The following is a 21,526-nucleotide window of genomic DNA, read 5'->3' on the forward strand; positions in this document are numbered from 1 at the left end:
AACGTATAGTGATTAGATCAGGGTAATTAGCATATCTATCATCTCAGAAACTTATTATGTCTTTGTTTTGGGAACATGCAATATCCTTCTAGCTATTTGAAACTATATAGTATTGTTAACTACAGTCATCCTACAGTGCTACAGAACACTAGAACTTACACCTCCTATCTAGTTGTAATTTTGTATTTTACAACTTCGAAGTAGGTGTAATTATCCCTATTTAGACTATACTTGTATGAAACAGAAATTATTTTCATTTTACAGATGAGGAAACTGAGACGCAGAGAAGTAATCTGTCCAAAGTCCACTGGGTTATAAGATTCATAACAAGAACTACAACTTGGGTCTATCTGAATCTTAAACTTCTGGCACTATACTTGCTCACAGGTTTGAGAAGAAGAGCTTTAATTTCTACTATTTCTCAAGAATTTGTAATGCTCTCTCTTGTCACTGTGCTTTCAACTTACAGGGGTTGCAGTTTTGATAAAAGACAAACTGATTTAGCTTCTAGCTTTGTTGGATCTGTAATTCAGAAGCAACTCCAGGCTTCCATTTCTACTAATGCTTTCTAAATCTAATTATTTTATAAATACTCCTGTTGCTTTAATTCACTTTTTACCCTAACATTATTAATCAAGTTTAACTTTGAAATCTCCATATTTTATGTGAGACCTCCCAAGGCTATCCAATCTTATTTTCCTTTGTAAATTTATTGTTGCTCAGCCTATTTCATTAAGGACAGCTTTAATTTTAATACTTTATAATTATTTTCAAAGTGCATGATAATGGTTTATCAGTCTGGTTAGTACATCAGAGATTTCTATTGGCGCTATCAGAGATGTTAACATCCAACAGTTTTACCAAAGTGTAATTCTTATAGATGTCTTGTTTAACATATAACTTTTTTGTTTATTGGAATTAAGCAATTACCAGACATGAATTTATGCAACAAAAATGTTTAATGTGAACAGTGACATGCATATTTGATAGCTCACTGCAGTCTGCATCATTGTCTCTAGATTCCAAAATTTCATTTTAAGCCGTTTAGTACTTACAGAACAAAGGGGGTTATCTTAGATAACTTTTAATATCCTGGGCTATTTTCCAATTCACGATACAGGGGAAAAAAAATGTGTCCAGGGCCCTTAAAAGAAAATACTTTGAATTTAAATATGACACATACATTAAGCCCACGTGACACGCCAGGGAGGCGGTGGAAGTCAAGTGCATTTGTTTTTGTTACATCCATCAGGGCGATCTCTTTCACAATTCTGGGAGAGGCCTGTTTGTTCTTCCACTCCCACAGTTGAAGTTTGGACAAAGTTTGAGAAAATCCCAGGCACCTGCGGCTCCTAGCGAAGCCCGCGAGGAGCATAGGGGAAAGCACCTCTTCCCCAGTTTTCAGTCTTCAGATCGCAGGCCTCTCGGACCCGCAGAGCGAGCGTCACGCTGCCGCGCCTGAGAAATAAGAGCTATTTCAAGGACGGGCCCTGGGTCCTCACTGACGCTTCGCAAAGGTGTGCGTCCGCCCAAGGAAAGCCGGCGGCGCGGCGGCGCAGCGATGGCGAGGAGTCTCCACCCATCTTCTCTTCAAGCAGCAGTAGCTGGGTCTGGGTACCCAACCGACGAGCCGAGACGCCAGAAGCCAGAGGACGAAGTTGAAAGCCTGCGACCCGAGCCAACCGGAATTCCACTTAGCTCCGCGCTGTCCGCGCCTCGGCCGGAAGGGGGCGTGGCTTCGGGCCGGCGCGGCGAGGCCCGCCGCCGAGTGGGGGGGGTTCCTCCCGGGCCCCGGCCGCGCGTTTCCGGTGCGCTCCCCCGCGCCCTCCGTCCTGTGGTCTCGCCCGTCCCCGCTGCCATGTTGGATTGTGCGGCCGCCGCCGCCGCCGCTGCGGGAGGGTTGGGGGAGGAGTTGGGAGTTTAGCGCAGTCGCTAGAGTGCGAGGACAACGACCATCCGGCCCTATCCTGGCCGGGCGGGAGCTGGGAGCTTCCCTTTCTCAGCGCGGCCCGAAGGTGGCTTGCCGTCGGCGCCTGCGTCCCTCGACCTCCTCCTCCTCCGCGCTCCGGAGGAGCTGCGAGATGTGGCGCCTCTGACTCCGCTTCTCCCCGCCCCTGTCACCGAGAGGGGTAACGAGCTCTCGCCCACTCGCGGGAGGAGACGGCCCTGGACTCCCAACCCTGCCGGCGAAACCATGAGCTCCGTCCAGCAGCAGCCGCCGCGGAGGGTCACCAACGTGGGGTCCCTGCTGCTCACCCCGCAGGAGAACGAGTCCCTCTTCACTTTCCTCGGCAAGAAATGTGTGGTCAGTGGACAAGAACCGCGTCGCCACCCCTGACATTACCTCACGGGCCCGGACTTGGGGGCCGGGAAGTGGGAGTGGGGAAGGAGGCGGGAGTGGCGCGGGGAGGGTCCCGCTTGTCGGCCAGGCCTCCCGCCAGCCCCGGCCCCTCGTCGGCGCCCTCGCCCTGCTCCCTGGGTGCGGGCTGTGGCGGTCGGGCGCCGCCTCCCCGAGCTTTGGGGAACAAGGGAGTGTCACCTCCGCAGGCCTGTCCTCCAGCCTGGCCGGGTCTCGGTCCGCGCCCTGGCTGCTGGTTAAAACTTTACTCTCAGGCCACAAGGGGATTTTCTTGCAAGAGTCGCTTGGTCCCAGAATCTGGGCCCTTGTTCTAGCTCTCGCGTCACCTCCTCCTGCTGGATCTGGGGGTACCTTAACAATGCCAGGTTTGAGGAGTGGATAGGTCGGGGAAGGAAGGTGGTTTTCACTCTCCCATTAGGATTCCAGGAGGGAATGAAGTCGAGTGCAAGAGCCTGGGCTCTCTTCAGATTAGAGAGGGTAAAAAAATGTTACTGCTCTTCGTTAAAGAGAAACAAGATTTATTTCTCCAGCAACCTTGTCTAGGCCTGGTTTCTACTCTCCTTCCCACTGATTTTTTTCCCCCATTGGTGGGAGGGGGTGCTGCTCTTCCCGCAGCCATGCGCAGGGAAACCTCAATCTCTGGTAGTTCTTGGTTTTTGGGGCCGAGAATGATTCTTAGTTTGGTGCTGTGCGGCCAATTCCAACCCCAGATGGCCGGTTGGGAGCGAGCAGTTCTGCTGTGGGAAGGGGAATGTGTGTTGTTGACGGAAGCATTCGTTACATTGGCTGCTGGCACTTCTGGGGGTGGGGAGGTTCTGCTCTGTGGTATAGGCCTTGTCGGAATCATACTGCGGTGCTGGGTTGAAGTGTGGTTTGTTGAAATCCTGGCTGGGTCTCTTTCTCTCCACTTTGTTTGCTAGCACCTGCAGAGTATGTGCCACTGGAATCCAGAAAACACGGAAATTTCAACAGAGCAATACCATTTTATAACTCCTTTAATGTTAGGTATGCCAAACCAGATTTCACCTGCTTCTTTACGAAGTTAGGGTTAGACAATTTCTGGAAAGTTCTTGGATTAATTGTTAACTTCGTAGGAGTTCGTTCACCCTTTGTATCTTGTGCCATCCGGTTGGAGATTGAATCGTTCCATTCAATTTCAGATGTGTTTCAAATTTCGGAACTTAGACCTTAGAGAACATTGAGTTTCGTGATTAGAAGGATGAAACGAGAGGAGTGGCTCAAAACGAGAATTTTGGGTAACAACTTTAAGCCCCTCCCCATTCACACACTTTTTTCAACAAATGGGAAAACTGATCCAGTGAGCCCAAGTCATACAACAGTTTAACGATGTAACCAGAACCAGAAAACCGGGACTCCTCATGCCTAGTCCTATCCCATGGTACTTTCCACTACATCATGTTGTTTTAGAAGGGTGTTTTTTTTTTCTTGTTACCAATTTATTTCCAAAAGTGGTGTTAAAGGAATAACCACTTTGCCTTTTTCACCAAAAACTAATTAAAATATAAGATTCTTAAAGCACCACTAATGTTTGCATATGTTCAGTTTAGGAAAATCTCCAGCACTTTGAATGTTAGTTACCTCCAATGAAAAAAAAATTCAGTTGTTGGTTTAGTAGATTAGCTGTGTAACCTGTATCAAAAAGGAAGTAGTCGTACTGTGTTCTACATACCACACACATTAACTTTACGCAGAAAGAACATTACATTACAAGTATGGTAATTGTCCTGTGCTTACCAATAGTTTTACTGGTTTCAAAAAATGGCAGATGGGGAAAAATACTGTGATGGAGAAAAATGATGTTGCACGTTGGTTAGTGTAAGTGGATTGCTGAATAGGCTGTCAGTATTCAGTGCTTAATTTCTTTACGCCATCTTTTATTAATTAACTTTACCTTTTGCATTTCTGTCATTTAAAAACCACACTGTGTCAGTTGCCTGCTTTTGTGGGATAAGTCGTTGCATATACTAATTTCAAAATTTGAAGTCCCTAGTTAATAGAGAGTTAAGAGTGATATTTTAATTTTTGAAATAATCTTTTCCTCCCTTTGCTGATTATGCAGGGTTTTTTTGTCTTTTAAAACATTACCGAAATACATTGTCTCATAATAAATCCAGCAGTAAGATTTACAGGTCAGACCAAATGTGTTAGGCAGAAGAGTACTCAGAGCTCTATTTAAGAATTCAAGAAATGAAACAGAAGCAGTTACAGTCTTAGCTCTGGAGGAGCTTCATATCTTCTTTCATTCAACAAACATGCATTGATTAAATGTTGAGGTCAAAAATCTAGAAGGGCTGAAATTTGTCCTCAGGGAGCTTACTAGGTCTAAAAAGGGAAACATGTAAACTGATAAATAAGTCAGTGCTTCAGAGTGATGTGTAAGAGGCTACTTTTCACAATAGAAAATGTCTTGGCTTTGTAATAGCAAATATGGGTTCAAACTGGGGGTCACTTTGGATAAGTTTCTTAAGCTTCCTATCCTAGATTTGGTTTTCTTATGTGTAAAACAAGGATACTATCTCATGGGTGATTGTGTGGATTAAGATTGTGTGTAAATATATGGAAACTATTTTTATAAATGTTTAGGGGATTAAAGGAGAGAATGGGGGGAGAGAGGTTGAGTAAAAGCTTGTTAAAATGGATAACTGAATATTTATATTTAAACAGGTACTCCCTAGGCTGATGAGAGGTATGAAACAACTTGAAAAGTTAGGAGACCTACTAATAAGTTTATTAGGTTTCTTAGGGAGCAAGGAGGGCTTCTGCTTGGGCTCTCAGATTTAGGTATGCATTGGAATCATTGTGGAGATTATGAGAAATGCATATGCCTAGACCCAATTCCTAGATAATATTCAGAATCACTGGATATGAGGTGAAGCTTGGACATGTCTGTTTTTAACAAGCTTAACAGAGGATTTTAAAGTATATCACAGTTTGAAAACCACTGCTGAAGACCACGTCTGATAGGATAATCCTTGAGCACATTGGAAATCTTAATAGATTTTTCTTCAATTTTTGGTCTATATTTTGCAGATTGAAGCTCAATTAAGTTAAATCAAATTCTTTTAGTACAGCATTTCTCTGACCGCTTAAGATATCAGTGTACATTTCACAACTAAGAAGGAGATACAGTTGAGGAAGTATTGCACTCTTTAAGGGGGCTCACAAGATCATATTTGACTTAGAAAATTTTCAGGGGAAAGGTGGAGGCAGTATAGAACGTGGATTGAGGATTGTGAGGGAAAGACAAGGGAAATCAGATAGTTGTTTTATAGTAGTGCAGGTGAAATATGATGAGGGCCTAAATTAAGAGAGTACTTTGGGAATTCAAGAACAATTAAAGTCTCCAGCAGAAATTAGTCCCAGTTATATATAGAAGGTGAGGGAAGGGAGTTTCAATAAAGGCAGGCATTATAACCACCAGCAGAAAGAAACATATTTTTATTTTCATTCACTGCAAATATGCCTAAATGTTAATGAGACTCTGGATTGGTGATTGGCTTCATGGAGGAGGCAAATCATCAGTAAATCTTTTGTTTTACCACAAAATTCATTTTGTGGAAGTTGAGATTTCATTGTGATATGTAAATACATGATATGTACTTTTACATAAATAGTTCTGATGCCATTCATTAGCTGGTAGTATTATGAAGGGAGAACTATTTAAGAAGGTTATAAATAAGATTACTAGGTCTTGTTTTGTAGTTATATCTGTTGCCTTTCATGTAGTGTGATTCAATTAATTTTATATAAAGAGTATGTGCAATTTTGCTAAGTGGAGTTCAGCATGTATAGTCCTGAATAAGTGAGAAACTAAGGTTTAGGGAAAAGTAAAACATTAAAGTACGTCTCTACAGCCATTTCTGGTCTATATGGATTGGGGTTGATAATGTTATTGAGCATTATCTTTCCCTGCCATACTCACCTGGTTGGTTTTTTCAAGATTTAGTGATACTTAAGCCATTTTTTTAAATCAACTTTAATCTTTATTTCCTTTATTTCCTCAGCACTTGTTTTAACTTGCTTATTTTCTTTAGTTTTTTGTTTCCTCATTCTCTATATATAATTCTTAGAGATAGACTTTATGCCTCGGTAGTCTTCTGTGATTTTTATAACTTCTAGCACACAGATCAGTGAATACTTATTGATTGATTGAACAATTATAATTGCTCACTTGTTTATTTTTTAGGAGCTTGTTCTGCATTTCTCATTGCTTGATTAGGTTGTTAAGGCCTTCAGTTTTGAATGTACATGGTATCTGGACTTTAGTCTTCATTTATTATGTGACCAAAATGGTTTAGTTCTGCTGCTGAACTAATATAGGTGGTAACAGTTGTCTAACAGTAGTTTGTTTCTGTCCTGAATCAGACCTTTTGGGTAGGGATTCTTAAATAGGCATAGAGGGAAGGATATGCTTAGCAGGATCATTGTGTTGATGATGGCCTGAGTAAGGCACTACTGGTGGAAAGGTTAGGCTGGGAATGTATTTCACCTTGAGTAGTAAGGAAAAATAAAAGTTAAAATTCACTGGATTTGGAATATACAAAGATGACAAGATACCCTTGTCTAGTATAGAGGAAAAAGATTAGCACAAAAATGTATGTGAGGCAGCGTAGCTACAAGCACAAGAAGAGATTCAGAAAAGTCCAACGGTTGGATTTTGAATTTTGTTTCTGTTTATTCTTAGCTCTATAATACAGGCAAATTTCTTAACTAGTCTCAGCCTTCATGTCTAGATTTGTAAAATGGGCTTAGTCAAGGATTTCAAAGAGTATACAATAATTATGGAAGATGCGTAGAGTCCATGACACAAAGTATTCGGGGAGTTTGGAGGAGCATATGAAAGAAAGTTGTTATTAATACTATTTAGTGCTCAGTTTAGATTTCCTGTTACTGGCAGGGAGGATTTAGAGTAAAATTTTCAACTCTGTGTTGTATTTGTTTTGACTTAGGTACATTAACAATTTTAAAGTCAGTTAATTATAGAGTGTGTAAATTAAAAGTTAAGAAACAGCTTGAATGTATCTCTTTGGGGAGTGTCTGGGCAGCCTGAGTCTCCCTGGCTGCTAATTGAAGAGGAAGAAAGGAGTCCTGATGAAAAAGTTAGGAGTTCCTGTATTTTAGTCCATGCTCTGCTACTATACATTGTGAATGTGAACAGGAATTTCTGACCTTTTTTTTTTTTTTTTTTTTTGAGGCAGAGTTTTGCTTTGTTGCCCAGGCTAGAGTGCAGTGGCACAATCTCGGCTCACTGTAACCTCCGCCTCCAGGTTCAAGTTATTCTCCTCCCTCAGCCTCCCAAGCAGCTGGGACTACAGGCATGTGCCACTACCCACAGCTAATTTTTGTATTTTTAATAGAGACAGGGTTTCACCATGCTGGCCAGGGTGGTCTTGAACTCCTGACCTCAGGTAATCTGTCCGCTTCAACCTCCCAAAGTGCCGGGATTACAGGTGTGAGCCACCGTGCCTGGTCATTTCTCCCTTCCTGAACTTCACTTTTCTAATTTGAAAATGAGCAGTTGGACAAGGTAACTCCACAGTCTTTCCAGCTTTAATGCTTAATCAGTTTATTCTAGATAACAGGGACTCCAGCAGGGAGAGAACAGGCCTAATGTTAACTCTAGCATATATTTGTTTTGCACAGCAGAGACTAATATAGCATATATCTAAGCAGAAGGTAGATAATCCTGAATTATTTCATTGAAAATTCCCATTTTTAATTCACCTTTTTCTAAGCATTGTAATTTAATAGGCATTTCACTTTTAAAATAGCAGAGTGAACAGGATAAAAAGGCATTAGTAATAGAATTATCAACTTTTATCTAACTTAGAATTATTATTTGTAATTATAATGTATTTTTGGGTTGTTAGAAACTGCTTTTTTGATTAAGATGGAGTTATTTTTAAGAATTTCCCTTTTGTTAACCAATTCCGTCTAGAATCCTAAATCTGTATGAAATTGTATTAGTGATATGATAAGTGTTGCACGTTACTGCTTATTTTCCAACATTAAAAACATAGGTTTTTAGTTTAAGTAGTAGACTGAATAGTTATAGTGAATTGACTTGGTTATTTTAGAGACTGGTTCAAAATTGAGATTACCATGGGGATTCATTCGTGTAATTAAAATAATCTTGCCTTTCTTAAATTTTTTTTTAATGCACTAGACAACATGCTGAAATTACGGCTTATTTTATTAGTGAATTTTATATTCCTGAAACCGCATACCAAGAGACACTAGAACCTTTGACAGAACTTTTCTGAAACCCAAATGAATGCCTAAATTAGGCATCCTTTTAAGATGCGAAGGACTGGGTTTTATCTTTTACTGTCTTTCTTGCTTATTTAACTTCTGTTCTTGGCTGTACTCTGGGTATTAGAAAGCACAGCTCTTGAGGGAAAGATGTGACTGGGCCCTCTGAACAGTGTCTCCTACACCAAGTTCTGCCAGTCACTCTTTGGCCATCTTTCTGTTGTGGACAGTTGTAGGGATTTTATTTAAAATATCCATTTTTTAAAAAAGTTATCTTTGAATGTAAAAATTGTATCTGTGAGTAAAATCAAATTGTAAAGTCTAGAAATAAAGTCTTGATTAGAGAGCAGGTTTGATTAGGACATTCAAGATTCCTCATAACATACAGAATTAGAGCTGCTTAAGTGTTGGCCAAAGTACAGAGTAGCCGGGTTCTACTTGTTTTGCTGCTGAGCAACTCCTACCATGTACATCAGTATTCTAGTCTTCTATAGTAAGATTTTTTATAAGTCTTTATAAAAACTGGTAAGAACAAGATTTTCCTAAGGAAACGCATGCATGTAGTAGTCTCGTTTATTTCACTTTTGTCCATATTCTGTAGATTTTTAAAATAAATGATGGAAGTATAATGGTAGCCCATTCTAGTTTTGAGTAGAAAAACAAATTTTAAAAGAGCAGGTAAGAGTTGAGCTTTGTTACAATTTATTCTGTCTGGAAGTCATAGTTTTGTTAATAGAGTTCACTCTTACTCTAAAGGTTCTAGAAACAAAACAAGTTATACATTCATAGTCACAGTAATAGGATATACTATAAATGTAATTCTTATAGGTCACCTAGCATCATTCATAGATTCTTGGAAACTGTGACTTTAGGTGAAACAACACATAATGAAACCAGTTTTACCATAGGGTAATTGATATAAACAAGAGTTAAGTTTCTATAGCATATTTATGGTCACAGAAATATCACCAAGTATCTAAATAAAGACAAAAACACTTCTAATATTAATTAATGAAATAAATGTAAGCTGTAACACATTTAAGAAAGAGTAATAAAAACAAGACAATTATCTACCCAGTTACTTCACTTCAGTCTCCTGGCAGCTCAGGGTACAAGGTAAGAACCAACCCCGGACAGGACATCATCCCATCGCAGGGTGCACTCATACCTACACCCACACCTCACTTGTACACTCACTCATCCTGGGATAATGTAGACACACCAGTGAACCTAATATGCACATTTTTGGGATGTGGGAGGAAATCCAAGTACCCAGAGAACCCAGTAAATATGGAGAGTACCTGCAAACTCCACATAGATAGTGGCCCAGCTGGAAATTGATTTTCTTTTCTCATCAAAGTTAATAATGGGCTCTGTGTGGTGGTTCACACCTTTAATCGCAGCACTTTGGGAGGCTGGGGCAGAAAGATCACTTGAGGCCAGGAGTTTGAGACCACCGTGGGCAACATAGACCTAATCTCTACAAGAAAAAGTAGCTGGTAGTGGTGGGCTCATGTCTGTAGTCCCAGCTACTCCAGAGGCTGAGGCAGGAGGTTCACTTGAGCCCAGGAAGTCAGGGATGCAATGAGCCATGATGAGGGCATTGCACTCCAGCCGGAGCAACATAGCGAGACCTGGTCTCTTAAAAAAAAAAAAGTTACGATGAAAGGACATTGAACAAAATGATGTTGAACAAAAGGATGTTATTTGAGGACCAGCTGTATTAAGTATTTAGTAATTAGGAGATATTTGGCATACTTAACCATATTCATAAATATAGTATAATACAAAATCTTATTTATTGCATCTATGTTAGTAGTCTCAGAAGTATTAGAGATTTATATAATAGCATATAGGAGAGTAAAACTAATTAGGAAACACTATTTTCTCTTTGGAGTTAATGCATGGTAGAGGAATTGTAACCTTTTTTTATAGAGACCAAATAATTGAATATAGAGTAATGTTGAAGAGGTAAATACAGAAAAGCCCCTTAAGAAACTGTGATCAAATGAAAGATATATATATATATAAGATAATATATGTGAGATATATCTGACATATGTATGAGATATATATGTCTTATCAACTCCTTTACTAATACATGCAATACATGCGCTAGTTAGAAACTGAAATGATTTTTATTAGTGAAACATAGTCAAGTCTTGAGGACTTACTGAACACATAACACCCTCCCAGTATCTTGGATTATGAGGGAGCGGTAAGGAAAATCCAGGTTTTACCCCTCAGTTATACACTGTATAGCTGAGGAAGACAAAAATTATGCACAAAAAGATATATGCTCTAAACCAGCATACATACACACACACACATATATGTATAAAAGATTTGAATAATAGAGAGGAGAGATAGGTATATCATTGTGGGACTTGAGTATAAAAAACCTTAAATAACCTAGAGAATTGATGTCAGAAACAAGGAAGCAACTTATCAGGTACAGATGCTCTTCTACTTATGATGGATTATGTCCTGATAAGTTGAAAATATTGGAGTCAAAAATGCATTTAACACACCTAACCTACCAAACATTATAGCTTAGCGTAGCCTTCCTTAAATGTGCTCAGAACATTTACAATAACCTACATTTGGGCAACATCATGTAACACAAAGCCCATTTTATAATAAAGTGTTGAATATTTTACATAATTTATTGAACTCCATACTGAAAGTACAAAACTAAATGGTTGCATGAGTACTCAAAGTATGGATTCTATTGAATGCATATTGCTTTTGCACCATTGTAAAGCTGAAAAATTGTAAGTGGAACCATCATTAATTGGGGAGTATTTATATCGAGAAATGTGTAAACAAAAGTTTGGGGTAGAAAATATGTATATAATTGTAGGAGGTATTGAGGAGACTGGTTGGCTAGAATTGAGAATGATATTTGCTTGGGCAGATAGTGGATGGTAAGTTTGAAGAGTAAATTGAGGCTAGATTTTGGAAGACCTTTGAACTTCAAAGGATTGAACTTTATTCCCTAGACAGTAAGGAAACACTAAGATTCCTTCAAGAAATTTCAAGATAGGAAGGATCTGGAGAAGGAAAATTGGAAATTATTATTCATAATAGAAATAATTGAGTAATAGTTTATTGTTTACTAAATTTCTTTCTTACTACTTTAGCACATCAGATCTGACTAAGAAACCTGGATTGTGGCAGCTTCTAGAGCAAGCTTGTCCAACCCACGGCCCAGGATAGCTTTGAAGGTGGCCCAACCCAAATTCATAAACTTTCTTAAAACATTGTGAGATTTTTTTTTTTTTTTTTGGCAGTTTTTTGTTTTTGTTTGTTTTTTGGTGTTTTTTTTGTTTTTTTTTTTTGCTCATCAGCTATCGTTAGTGTTACTGTATTTTGTGTGTGACTCAAGACAATTCTTCTTCCAATGTGGCCCAGGGAAACCAAAAGATTGGACCTGATGTATAGCAAAAATAAAAGGACTAAGTCCTTGATCTGTGTACAGCAAAAATAAAAGGACTAAGTCCTTGATCTGTGTGTCCATGGCAGACACCAACAATCACAGCATTTTTTTCCTACTGAGTCCAGACATGGTCTCTGACTGCCTGTTGTATTCCTAGAGGTGACCACTATCAATTGTCCAGGTTCACGATAGATGAAATCTAGTTGCCATTCCAAGGCTAAATACCAGAAACATGTGAAGAAAAAATTGGCAATATTTAATTGGCAGTATTTAATTGGCTTGTGAATTCTGAATGACAACAGAACCTCATAGTAGGAACTAGAGCTTTGGACTCTAGTGTTGATTATTGCGGCTGTGGAATTAGATCTGTGAAGGTGAACAGTCTAGCTAATGTTTTACTTGGCCAGCATTGGAAAAGGATGGCTTTGGCTAAGTGCTAAAGTGTTACTCTCTTTAATTTACTAGAAACATGGTATACATATTGTTCTGCAACTTAACTTTTTCACTTTTATTAATATATATATTTCCATGTTTATATCTGTTGCATCTTTTTTATTAATATATTATTGCCTGTATCAAGTTATATTTATGTGTAATTTATTTACCTCTATTAACGGGTGTAATAGTTTTCCCTGTAGACAGTCTCACACTGGTGAAAACATCTTTTTGTTAAATTCATAGTTTTTGGTGAAGTTCAATATCTTTTCATGTCATTTGGCCATTTATATTTCTTCTGTGAATTGCTGCTTCTTGTCCTTAGACCAATTTTCTATTGGATCATTTGTTTTTGTCTTAATGACTTGGAGGAGCACTTTAATATGTTAAAGATAATAATTCTATATTATAGTATTTTTTGTGATTTGTCATTTATCTTTTAACAAGTATTTGGTTTTGGTCATTGTACAGGTTTAACAATTTTTGTAGTTAAGTGGAGTAATCTTTCTATTATAATATCAAGTTCCCTAACTCAGAATTGCAAAAATATTTACTCACATTTTTCTGGTATTTTTATGGTTTTATTTTGAACGTTTAATCTTTAATCTTTCTGGAAGTGAATTTGGAAAATGAATATAATAGAAATCCAGCTTTTTATTTTTGTAAATGGCTAGTTGTCCCAACACCATTTATTGAGAAATTTATTTTCTCCCACCCATATGAAATGCTTTTTTTTTTTTTTTTGAGACGGAGTTTCGCTTTGTCACCCAGGATGGAGGGCAGTGGCGCGATCTCTGCTCACTGCAAACTCCGCCTCCCAAGAAAAAACCATTCTCCTGCCTCAGCCTCCTGAGTAGCTGGGACTACAGTCATGCACCACCATGCCCAGCTAACTTTTGTATTTTTAGTAGAGACAGGGTTCACCATTTTGGCCAGGGTGGTCTTGATCTCTTCACTTCATGATCTGCCCGCCTCAACCTCCCAAAGTGCTGGGATTACAGGCATGAGGCACTGCGCCTGGCTGAAATGCTGCTTTTATAATTTACTAAATTACTAGGAGTGCATAGACCAAGCTTTTCCAACCTGTGGCCCATGGGCTGCATGTGGCCCAGGACGATTTTGAATGCAGCCCAAGACAAATTCATGTACAGTCTTAAAACATGAGGGGTTTTTTTGCAATTTTTAAAAAGTTCATCAGCTGTTGTTAATGTATTTTGTGTGAGGCCCAAGACAATTCTTCTTTGAATGTGGCCCAGGGAAGCCAAAAGATTAGACAGCCCTAAGTCTTAGACTTACTTTTGAAGTTTCTTCTGTTTCTTTCATTTGTTTATTTCTTGGCCAGTACACTGGATTTTAATTAGTGTCGCTTCATAGTGATGCTACAGTTTGATTAGAGTCTCTCATTACTCTTCAATATTTTCTGGCTATTTTAATATGCATATGCTTAGTGTTTTTTTTTTAAGGCTTTATCCTCTACCAAAAAAACATTCGATTTGACTTGGAGTAGCATTGGATTTGTAGATTAATTTAGGAAGAATTGACATATTGAGGCTTTCCATTGGAAAGCAAGATTTTATTTTATTATTTTCTTGTTTTCTTCTATAGTTTTATACTTTTCTTATATATACACTACCCATTTCTTTAACATTGTTTTTTGAAGTACAAAATAATACCCAGTTACAGTCACGTATCACATAATGGTGTTTCAGTCAGTGATGGACCACATATATATTAAGGTCCCATAAGATTACAGTGGAGCCGAAAAATACCTATCATCCAGTGATGTAGCCCTACCGGCTATTATGCTGTATTGTTGCCATGTATTTTACTTCTACAAATGTTATAAATTCCATGATACATTTTTATAGTTTTTCCTGTAAAGATTCAGTTATCTTTTAGAAACATTTAAATAGTAAGGGAAAAAACCTTATATTTATTCACTTGGTTATCATTTCTGGTACCCTTAATTCTTCTGTCTAGATCTAGGTATTTCTCTGGTATCATTTTCTTTCAGTGAGAAGGTTAACTATTTTTTTCTTTCCTTGTTTTAAAATGTTTCTTGTAGTGCAGGTCTGCTACTTATAAATTCTTTCAGGTTGACATAACTTAAAAGTCTATATTTTATCCCAATTCTTGAAAGTTGTTTTCTCTGGGCATAGAATTATAGGTTGATAGGTTTTTCTTTCTGTTCTTTAAAGATACTGCTCCAGTATCTTCTGGTTTGCATTATTTCTGGCAAGAAATCTGCTGTTGTTTTTTTCTTTAATCTTCCGTACATAATGTATCTTTTTTTCTCTGACTGCTTTTCTGATTTTTCTCTTTACTACTAGTTTGAAGGGATCCAATTATGATGTGCCTTCGTGCAGTTTTATTATTCTTTATCATGCTGGATTTTAACTAAGTTTACATCAGATTTGGAAACTTCAGATAGGATTTTTTCAAGTATCTACTTCTCTTTCCCCGGCCCTATTGGGCTTGAGTTTCAGATATATTAGACTGCTTGAAGTTGTCCCATATGTTACTGCTGTACGGCATTTTTTTCCTCCCTCTCCTCCTCATCTTCCTCCTCCTCCTCACTTTTTCCTTTTCTGTGTTTTTTTGGATAGCAGCTGTTGCTATGCCTTTAAATTCACAAATATTTTGGCTACAATATCTGCCATTAAAACCATCCACTGTATTTTTCGTTTCAGACATTGTGGTTTTCATTTCTAGAAGTTTGATTTGTGTGTTTTTTAAATACATGTTCAGTCTTTGCTCTAGCTACATTTTTAAATCTATGGACTACAGATACAACAACTGTTCTAATGTCCTGTCTGCTATCATCTGAGTCAGTTTTTGTTTTACTCCTATTTTCACTATTGATCATCTTTTCCTGTTTTTGTTTTTGTTTTGTTTTTTGGCAATTTTTGATTGAATGCCAGATTTTGTAAAATTTACCTTGACTCTTTTTATCAGTCTTGAATTTTTGATGGTAAGAAGTTACTTTTTTTATTTTCCATGAAATCATTTGTATAATTGCTAATTGATCTCTTTTAATAGCAACCTGCTCTTTTGTGTGCTCTTTACAATAATACTTAACATTTCTGAAGATGCAGAGAGATTTTTTTTTTATTCCCATTAATTTTTTCTTTTTTTTGGTCAAGTCACTTGCACTGTGTATTCATTGTAGTCCCTCTACTCTTTGCTGCTGGTTTTCCTCAGTTGTCTTATTATTCTTGGTTGTTTGTTTATATTTATATTTGAAGGACTGCTTGCTCAATATGGATAGCTTGCTTGCATTTTTTAAAAATGAAATAGTCGTATTTTTTAGAGCAGTTTTACATTTACAGGAAAATTGTGCAGAAAGTGCAGAGGTTCCCATATATTCTGTCTCCTTCCCTACTCCCTCTTCAGTTTCTCCTATTAATAACACTTTGTATTAGGTAAATTTGTTACAATTGATGATCCAGTATTGATACATTATTATTAACTAAAGTTTGTAGTTGATGTTAGGTTTTAGTCTTCCTTTTGTACAGATCATTGGGTTTTGGTTTCACAAGTACATAACATCATGTCCACCATTACAGTGTCACACCAGAATAGTGTAACTGCCCAAAAAATACATTGCACTGTGCTTATTCCTCCCGCCCCTCCCTGCCGAAATCCTAGCACCCACTGAATTTTTTTTTTAACATTTTCTATAGTTTTGCCTTTCCCAGAATGTCGTATAGTTGGAATCATACAGTATGTAGCCTTTACAGACTGCCTCCCTATTTCTGTTGCTCCACATTCACACCAGCATTTGGTTTTACCAGTGTTTTGGATTTTTAGTTATTTTAATAGTTTTGCTGTCATATCTCAATTCCCTAATGCCATATGATGTTGACCGTCTTTTCGTTTGACTATTTGCCATTTGTATGTCTTCTTTGGTGAGATGTCCAAGTCCTTTGTCAGATTTTTTATTGGGTGTGTTTATGTCTTATTGATGAGCTTTAAGAGTTCTTTATCTGTTTCAGAATCAATTCCTGTGTCAGCTGTGTGTTTCACATGTATTTTTATCTGAGTCTATGGGTTGCCTTTTCATTCTTTTATCAATGTCTCACAGAAAGAAGTTTTTGATTGTAATGAAGTCCATCCAGTTCATCAACTTTTTCTTTCATGGATTGATTATGTTTTTGGTATTATATCTAAAAAGTCATCACCGACCCCCAGGTCACCCAAGTTTTGTCTTATGTTCTCTTCTAGAACTCTTAATAGTTTTGCAATTGACATTTAGATCTTGCATCCATTTTGAGTTAATTTCTGTGTAAGTTGTAAGGTCAGTGCCTAGATTTGATTTTTTTTTTTTTTTTTTGGCACGTTGATGTCTAATTTTTTACCACTTGTTGAGAAGATTGTTATCAGTTCTTTCTTGGATTGCTTTTGCTCCTTTGTCAAAGATCGTATGACTGTGTTTGTATGAGTCTACTTCTGGGCCACCAGTCTATTTTGTCTATTTGTGTTTTCTCTCAACAAGGCCACACTGCCTGATTACTGCAGCTTTATAGTAAGTCTTGAAGACAGGTAGTGTCAGTCGTGTGATGTTACTCTTACTCTTCAGCATTGTGTTGACTATTCTGAGTCTTTTTCCTTTCCCTATCTTTCAGTTTTTTGATATCCACAAAATAACTAGGATTTTGACTGGGGTTCTATTGAATCTATAGATCCATTTGTGGAAAAATGACATTTCAGTAGTATTTTTTTCCTATGTGAACCTGAAATACCTCTTGTTTAGGTCATCTTTGATTTCTTTCATCAAAATTTTGTAGTCATGTAGATCCTGTACTTTTTTATTAGATTTATACAGAAATTTTTTTTGGTACTAATGTAAGTAGTGCTGTGTTTTTAATTTCAGGTGTTAATTGTTCATTCCTGGTACACAGGCAAGCAATTGACTTTGCGTATTAACTTTGATTATGCTACAACCTTGCTTGATATAAAAGCTTATTGGTTTCCAGAAGTTTTTTGTTTCTTTGATTCTTTAGGATTTTCTGCATTGATAACTGTGTCATCTGCAAACAAAGACAGTTTTATTTCTTCTTTCTCAATCCATATACCGTTTATTGTGTTGCATTAGCTAGAACTTCTAGAATAATATGGAATAGGAGTGGTGAGAGGAAACATTTTTACTTTGTTCCCAGTATTAGGGGAGGAATAATCTACTTTTTCTCCATTAAGTATGGGGTTAGCTGCAGGTTATTGATGGATATGCTTTTATCAAGTTGAGGAAGTTCCCTGCTATTCTTAATTTTTTTTTTTTATTATGAAGGAGTATGCTTTTACTGTATCTGTTCATATGATCATTTGGTTTTTCTTTAGCCTGTTGATATGATAGATTACATTTTTTGATTGAGTGTTGAGCCAACCTTGCATACCTAGAATAAATTTCACTTGGTTTTGATGTATAATTCTTATATATTGTTGGGTTCAATTTGCTAATATGTTGTTGATTTTTTTTCCATCTTTGTTGATGAGAGATACTGGTTTGCAGTTTTCCTTTTTTGTTAAGTCTTTGTCTGGTGTTGGTATTAGCTTAATGCTGGCTTTACAAAATAGTTACGAAGTAGTCCTTCTGCTTCTATTTCTAGAGAAATTTGTATCATGTATTCCTCATATGTTTAGAATTCACCAGTGAAACCATCTGCTATGGTGTTTTTTGCTTTGGAAAGTTATTAATAATCCAATTTTCAAATAGTCGTAGGCCTATTCAGATTGGCTAGTTTTTGTGTAAATTTTGATAGATTGTGTCTTCCAGGAATTGACCCATTTAATCTAGATTACTAAAATTTGTAGGCATAGAGTTTTTCAAAATATTCCTTGTTAGTCTTTTAATGTCTGGAAGATCAGTAGTGATAGGCCTCTTCTTTTGTTTAATTATTTTTTATTTTTTTATTTTTTGAGACGGAGTCTTTCTTGCTCTGTCACCCAGGCTGGAGTGCAGTGGCAAGCTCTGCCTCCCGGGTTCATGCCATTCTCCTGCCTCAGCCTCCCAAGTGGCCAGGACTTCAGGCACCCGCCACCACGCCTGGCTAATTTTTTAATGCAAAATTAAAATTTTGGTTTCAACATGTTAGCCAGGATGGTCTCGATCTCCTGACCTCGTGATCCGCCTGCCTTGGCCTCCCAAAGTGCTGATATTCAGGTGTGAGCCACCACACCCAGCCGCCTCCTCTGTTTTTATGTTAGTGATTTGTGTCTTTTCTCTTTTTTGTTGATTAAGCTGGTTAGAAGCTTATCAGTTTTATTGACTTTCATTTCTGTATTGATTTCCTATTTTCAGTTGCATTGATTTCTGCTATAATTCTTTTTTTTCTTTTCATCTGCTAACGTTGGGTTTAATTTGGTCTTCCTTTTCTAGTTTTGTAAGTTAGATGCTTAGGTTATTGATTTTAAATCCTTTTTCTTTTCTAGCACATTACTGCTTTTGCTGCGTTGTACTCATTTTCAGGAGTTATATTTTCATCTTAATTTAGTTTAGAATATTTTAAAATTTCTCTTGAGACTTCTTTGACTCATGAATTATTTAGAAGTATGTTTAGAAATATTTCCGAATTTTCGTGTCTGTTACTAATTTATGGTTCAATTCCATTATGATCTGGGAGCATACTTTGTGTGATTTCTGTTCTTTTAAATTTGTTAAGGTGTGTTTTATGGCCCAAAATGTGGTCTTTCTTGATGATTGTTCCATATGTGCTTGAGAAGAATGTGTGTTGTGCTGTCGTTAGATGCTGCATTCTATAAATGTCAACTAGATCCAGTTGATTGGTGCTGTGCAGTTCAGTTCTATCCTTCCTGATTTTTTGCCCACTTGTCAATTACTGATAGAGGGGTGTCGAAGTCTCTAAAATAGAGGATCTATCTATATTTGTCCTTGTAGTTATGTGCGCTTTTGCCTCTTGTATTTTGACACTGTATTGTTAACTGCATACATATTACAGATTGTTATGTCTTTTTGTATAATTGACCCTTTATCATTAGGTGCTGTCCCTTTTTATCCTTGATGTGTGTGTGCATATATATATATGTATGTATGTGTGTGTATACATATTTACTCTGAAGCATACTTTGCCTGAAATTAATATAGCTGCTCCAACTTTCCTTCAGTTAGTGTTAGCAAGGTCTGTCTTTCTCTATCCCTTTGCTTTTAATTAATCTCTGTGTTTTTATATTTAAAATGGGTGTCTTCATTGAGTACACATGGATGCAAAGAAGACAACAGCAGACACCAAGGCCTACTTGAGGGTGGCAGGGTGGGAGAAGGATGAAGGTTTAAAAACTACCAGTGGGATACTATGCTGATTACCTGGGTTATAATCACCTGTACACCAAACCCCTGTGACATGAAATTACCCATGTAACAAACCTGCACATGTACTCCCTGAACCTAAAATAAAAATTGGAAATGAATAAAATAGGTTTCTTGTAGACTATATAGAGTTGGGTTGTTATTTTTTAACCCATTCTGACAGTCTTTTTTTAATTGGTGTATTTAGACCATTCACATAAGAATATTGACAGTTGGATTAATATCAACTGGAACTGTTTTTGTTGTCCTTAGTCTTTTTTCTTCTTCCATTCTTCAGTTTTAATTGAGCATTTTATGTGATTCCATTGTCTCTCTTTTTCTAACAGCAGTTATACTTATGTTTACAATTTTTTAAGTGATTGCAACCCTGTAGTTTGCAATATGTATGTACAACTAATCTCGGTCTAGTTTCAAATTATACTCCAGTGCTTTTTGAATAGTGGAGATACCTTAGAACACAATATTCCCATTTTCTTCCTCCCATCCCTCCCCACTGTCATTAATTTTATTTATCTAAAAGCTGTAATCACTGAATACATTGTATCTATTGTTATTTTAATCAAACCATTATCTGTTAGATCAATTAAAAAGAAAAAAATATATTTACCATTTATCCCTTCTCTAACAATATTTTTTCTGTATGTATGTGTATTCAAGTTTCTGACCTCTATATAATTTTCTTTCTCTAAAGAACTTTAAACATTTTTTGCTAGACATATCGGTAACAAATTTCTTCAATTTTCAATTGAAAAATTATTTCTCTTTCATGTTTGAAGGATAATTGTGCTGGATACAGAATTTTAGGTTGTATTTTTTTTCTTTCAGGACTTTAAATATTTCACTCCACTCTTTCGCTCCACTCTCTCCTTGTTTGCATGATTTCTAAAGAGAAATCCAAGATAATTCTTAACTTTTTTCCTCCACAGGAGAGAAAATTCCTCCAATAGGAATTTTTAGGTTTATTGAAGGCACACAGAATGAATTCTTAATTTTTTAAGCCTTGTTTAATGCTACTAATTATTATCTTTTTCCTATTTTTGAGAAAGACCTAAGAAAGTTTGAGAAGCTTTTAACTTTATTTGATTAAACATACACCGAATTATCATAATTTCATATTAAGGGAGCTCAAAGTAATGCTCGTAGTACGGTCAGTAACTATTGAATTTAACTGTCAGAAATTCACTGTTAGAAAATCTGGAAGTTAGGGATTGGCTTCATGTGTACACCCACATACATATCTGTAGGAAGACTTATTTTAGTACTACATTGTAGTTTGATTTTTATGTTGTATCTCTTTATTCCATAACTTTACATCAACCTGTTCATTTCCAAAAACAAGAATCTTCCATGGAATGCTAGGAACAGTTTGGAGTAATCCAAAACATTATGTAATACACAGCTGTGAGACTTTGGAAAAAGCTCTGATAGCCGTCAAGTGACTTATTTAAAAAATACTGTGTCTTACTCATTAAAAATACAATGCTGATTATTAAAGACTTAGTCCTGCACTGTCCATTACGGTACTTGGTAGCCACTAGTCACATGGGCTATTGAGCAGTTGAAATGTAATTAATTCAGATGGAGATGTTGAGTAAGTGTGAAATACACACTGGATTTCTAAGACCTAGTACAAAAAAAAAAAGTAAACTATTTCGTTTAATATTGATTACATGTTGAAATGGTATAATTTTAATAT

The 21,526-nt window shown here is 37.0% G+C and overlaps 1 protein-coding gene across 1 annotated transcript in view; it reads left to right on the forward strand.

Annotated features, from left to right (window-relative positions):
• Positions 1-1,842: 1,842 nt before the first annotated feature.
• Positions 1,843-21,526, forward strand: part of WASL (Wiskott-Aldrich syndrome-like) — a 66,440-nt gene continuing 46,756 nt past the window's right edge. Inside the window, exon 1 of the mRNA XM_011995945.1 lies at positions 1,843-2,305. Coding sequence (XP_011851335.1) covers positions 2,195-2,305 — 111 coding nt within the window. The 5' untranslated portion in view covers positions 1,843-2,194. The remainder of the gene's footprint in view (positions 2,306-21,526) is intronic.

Source organism: Mandrillus leucophaeus, unplaced genomic scaffold, assembly GCF_000951045.1.
Source record: "Mandrillus leucophaeus isolate KB7577 unplaced genomic scaffold, Mleu.le_1.0 Scaffold5, whole genome shotgun sequence".
Classification (NCBI taxonomy): Eukaryota; Metazoa; Chordata; class Mammalia; order Primates; family Cercopithecidae; genus Mandrillus; species Mandrillus leucophaeus.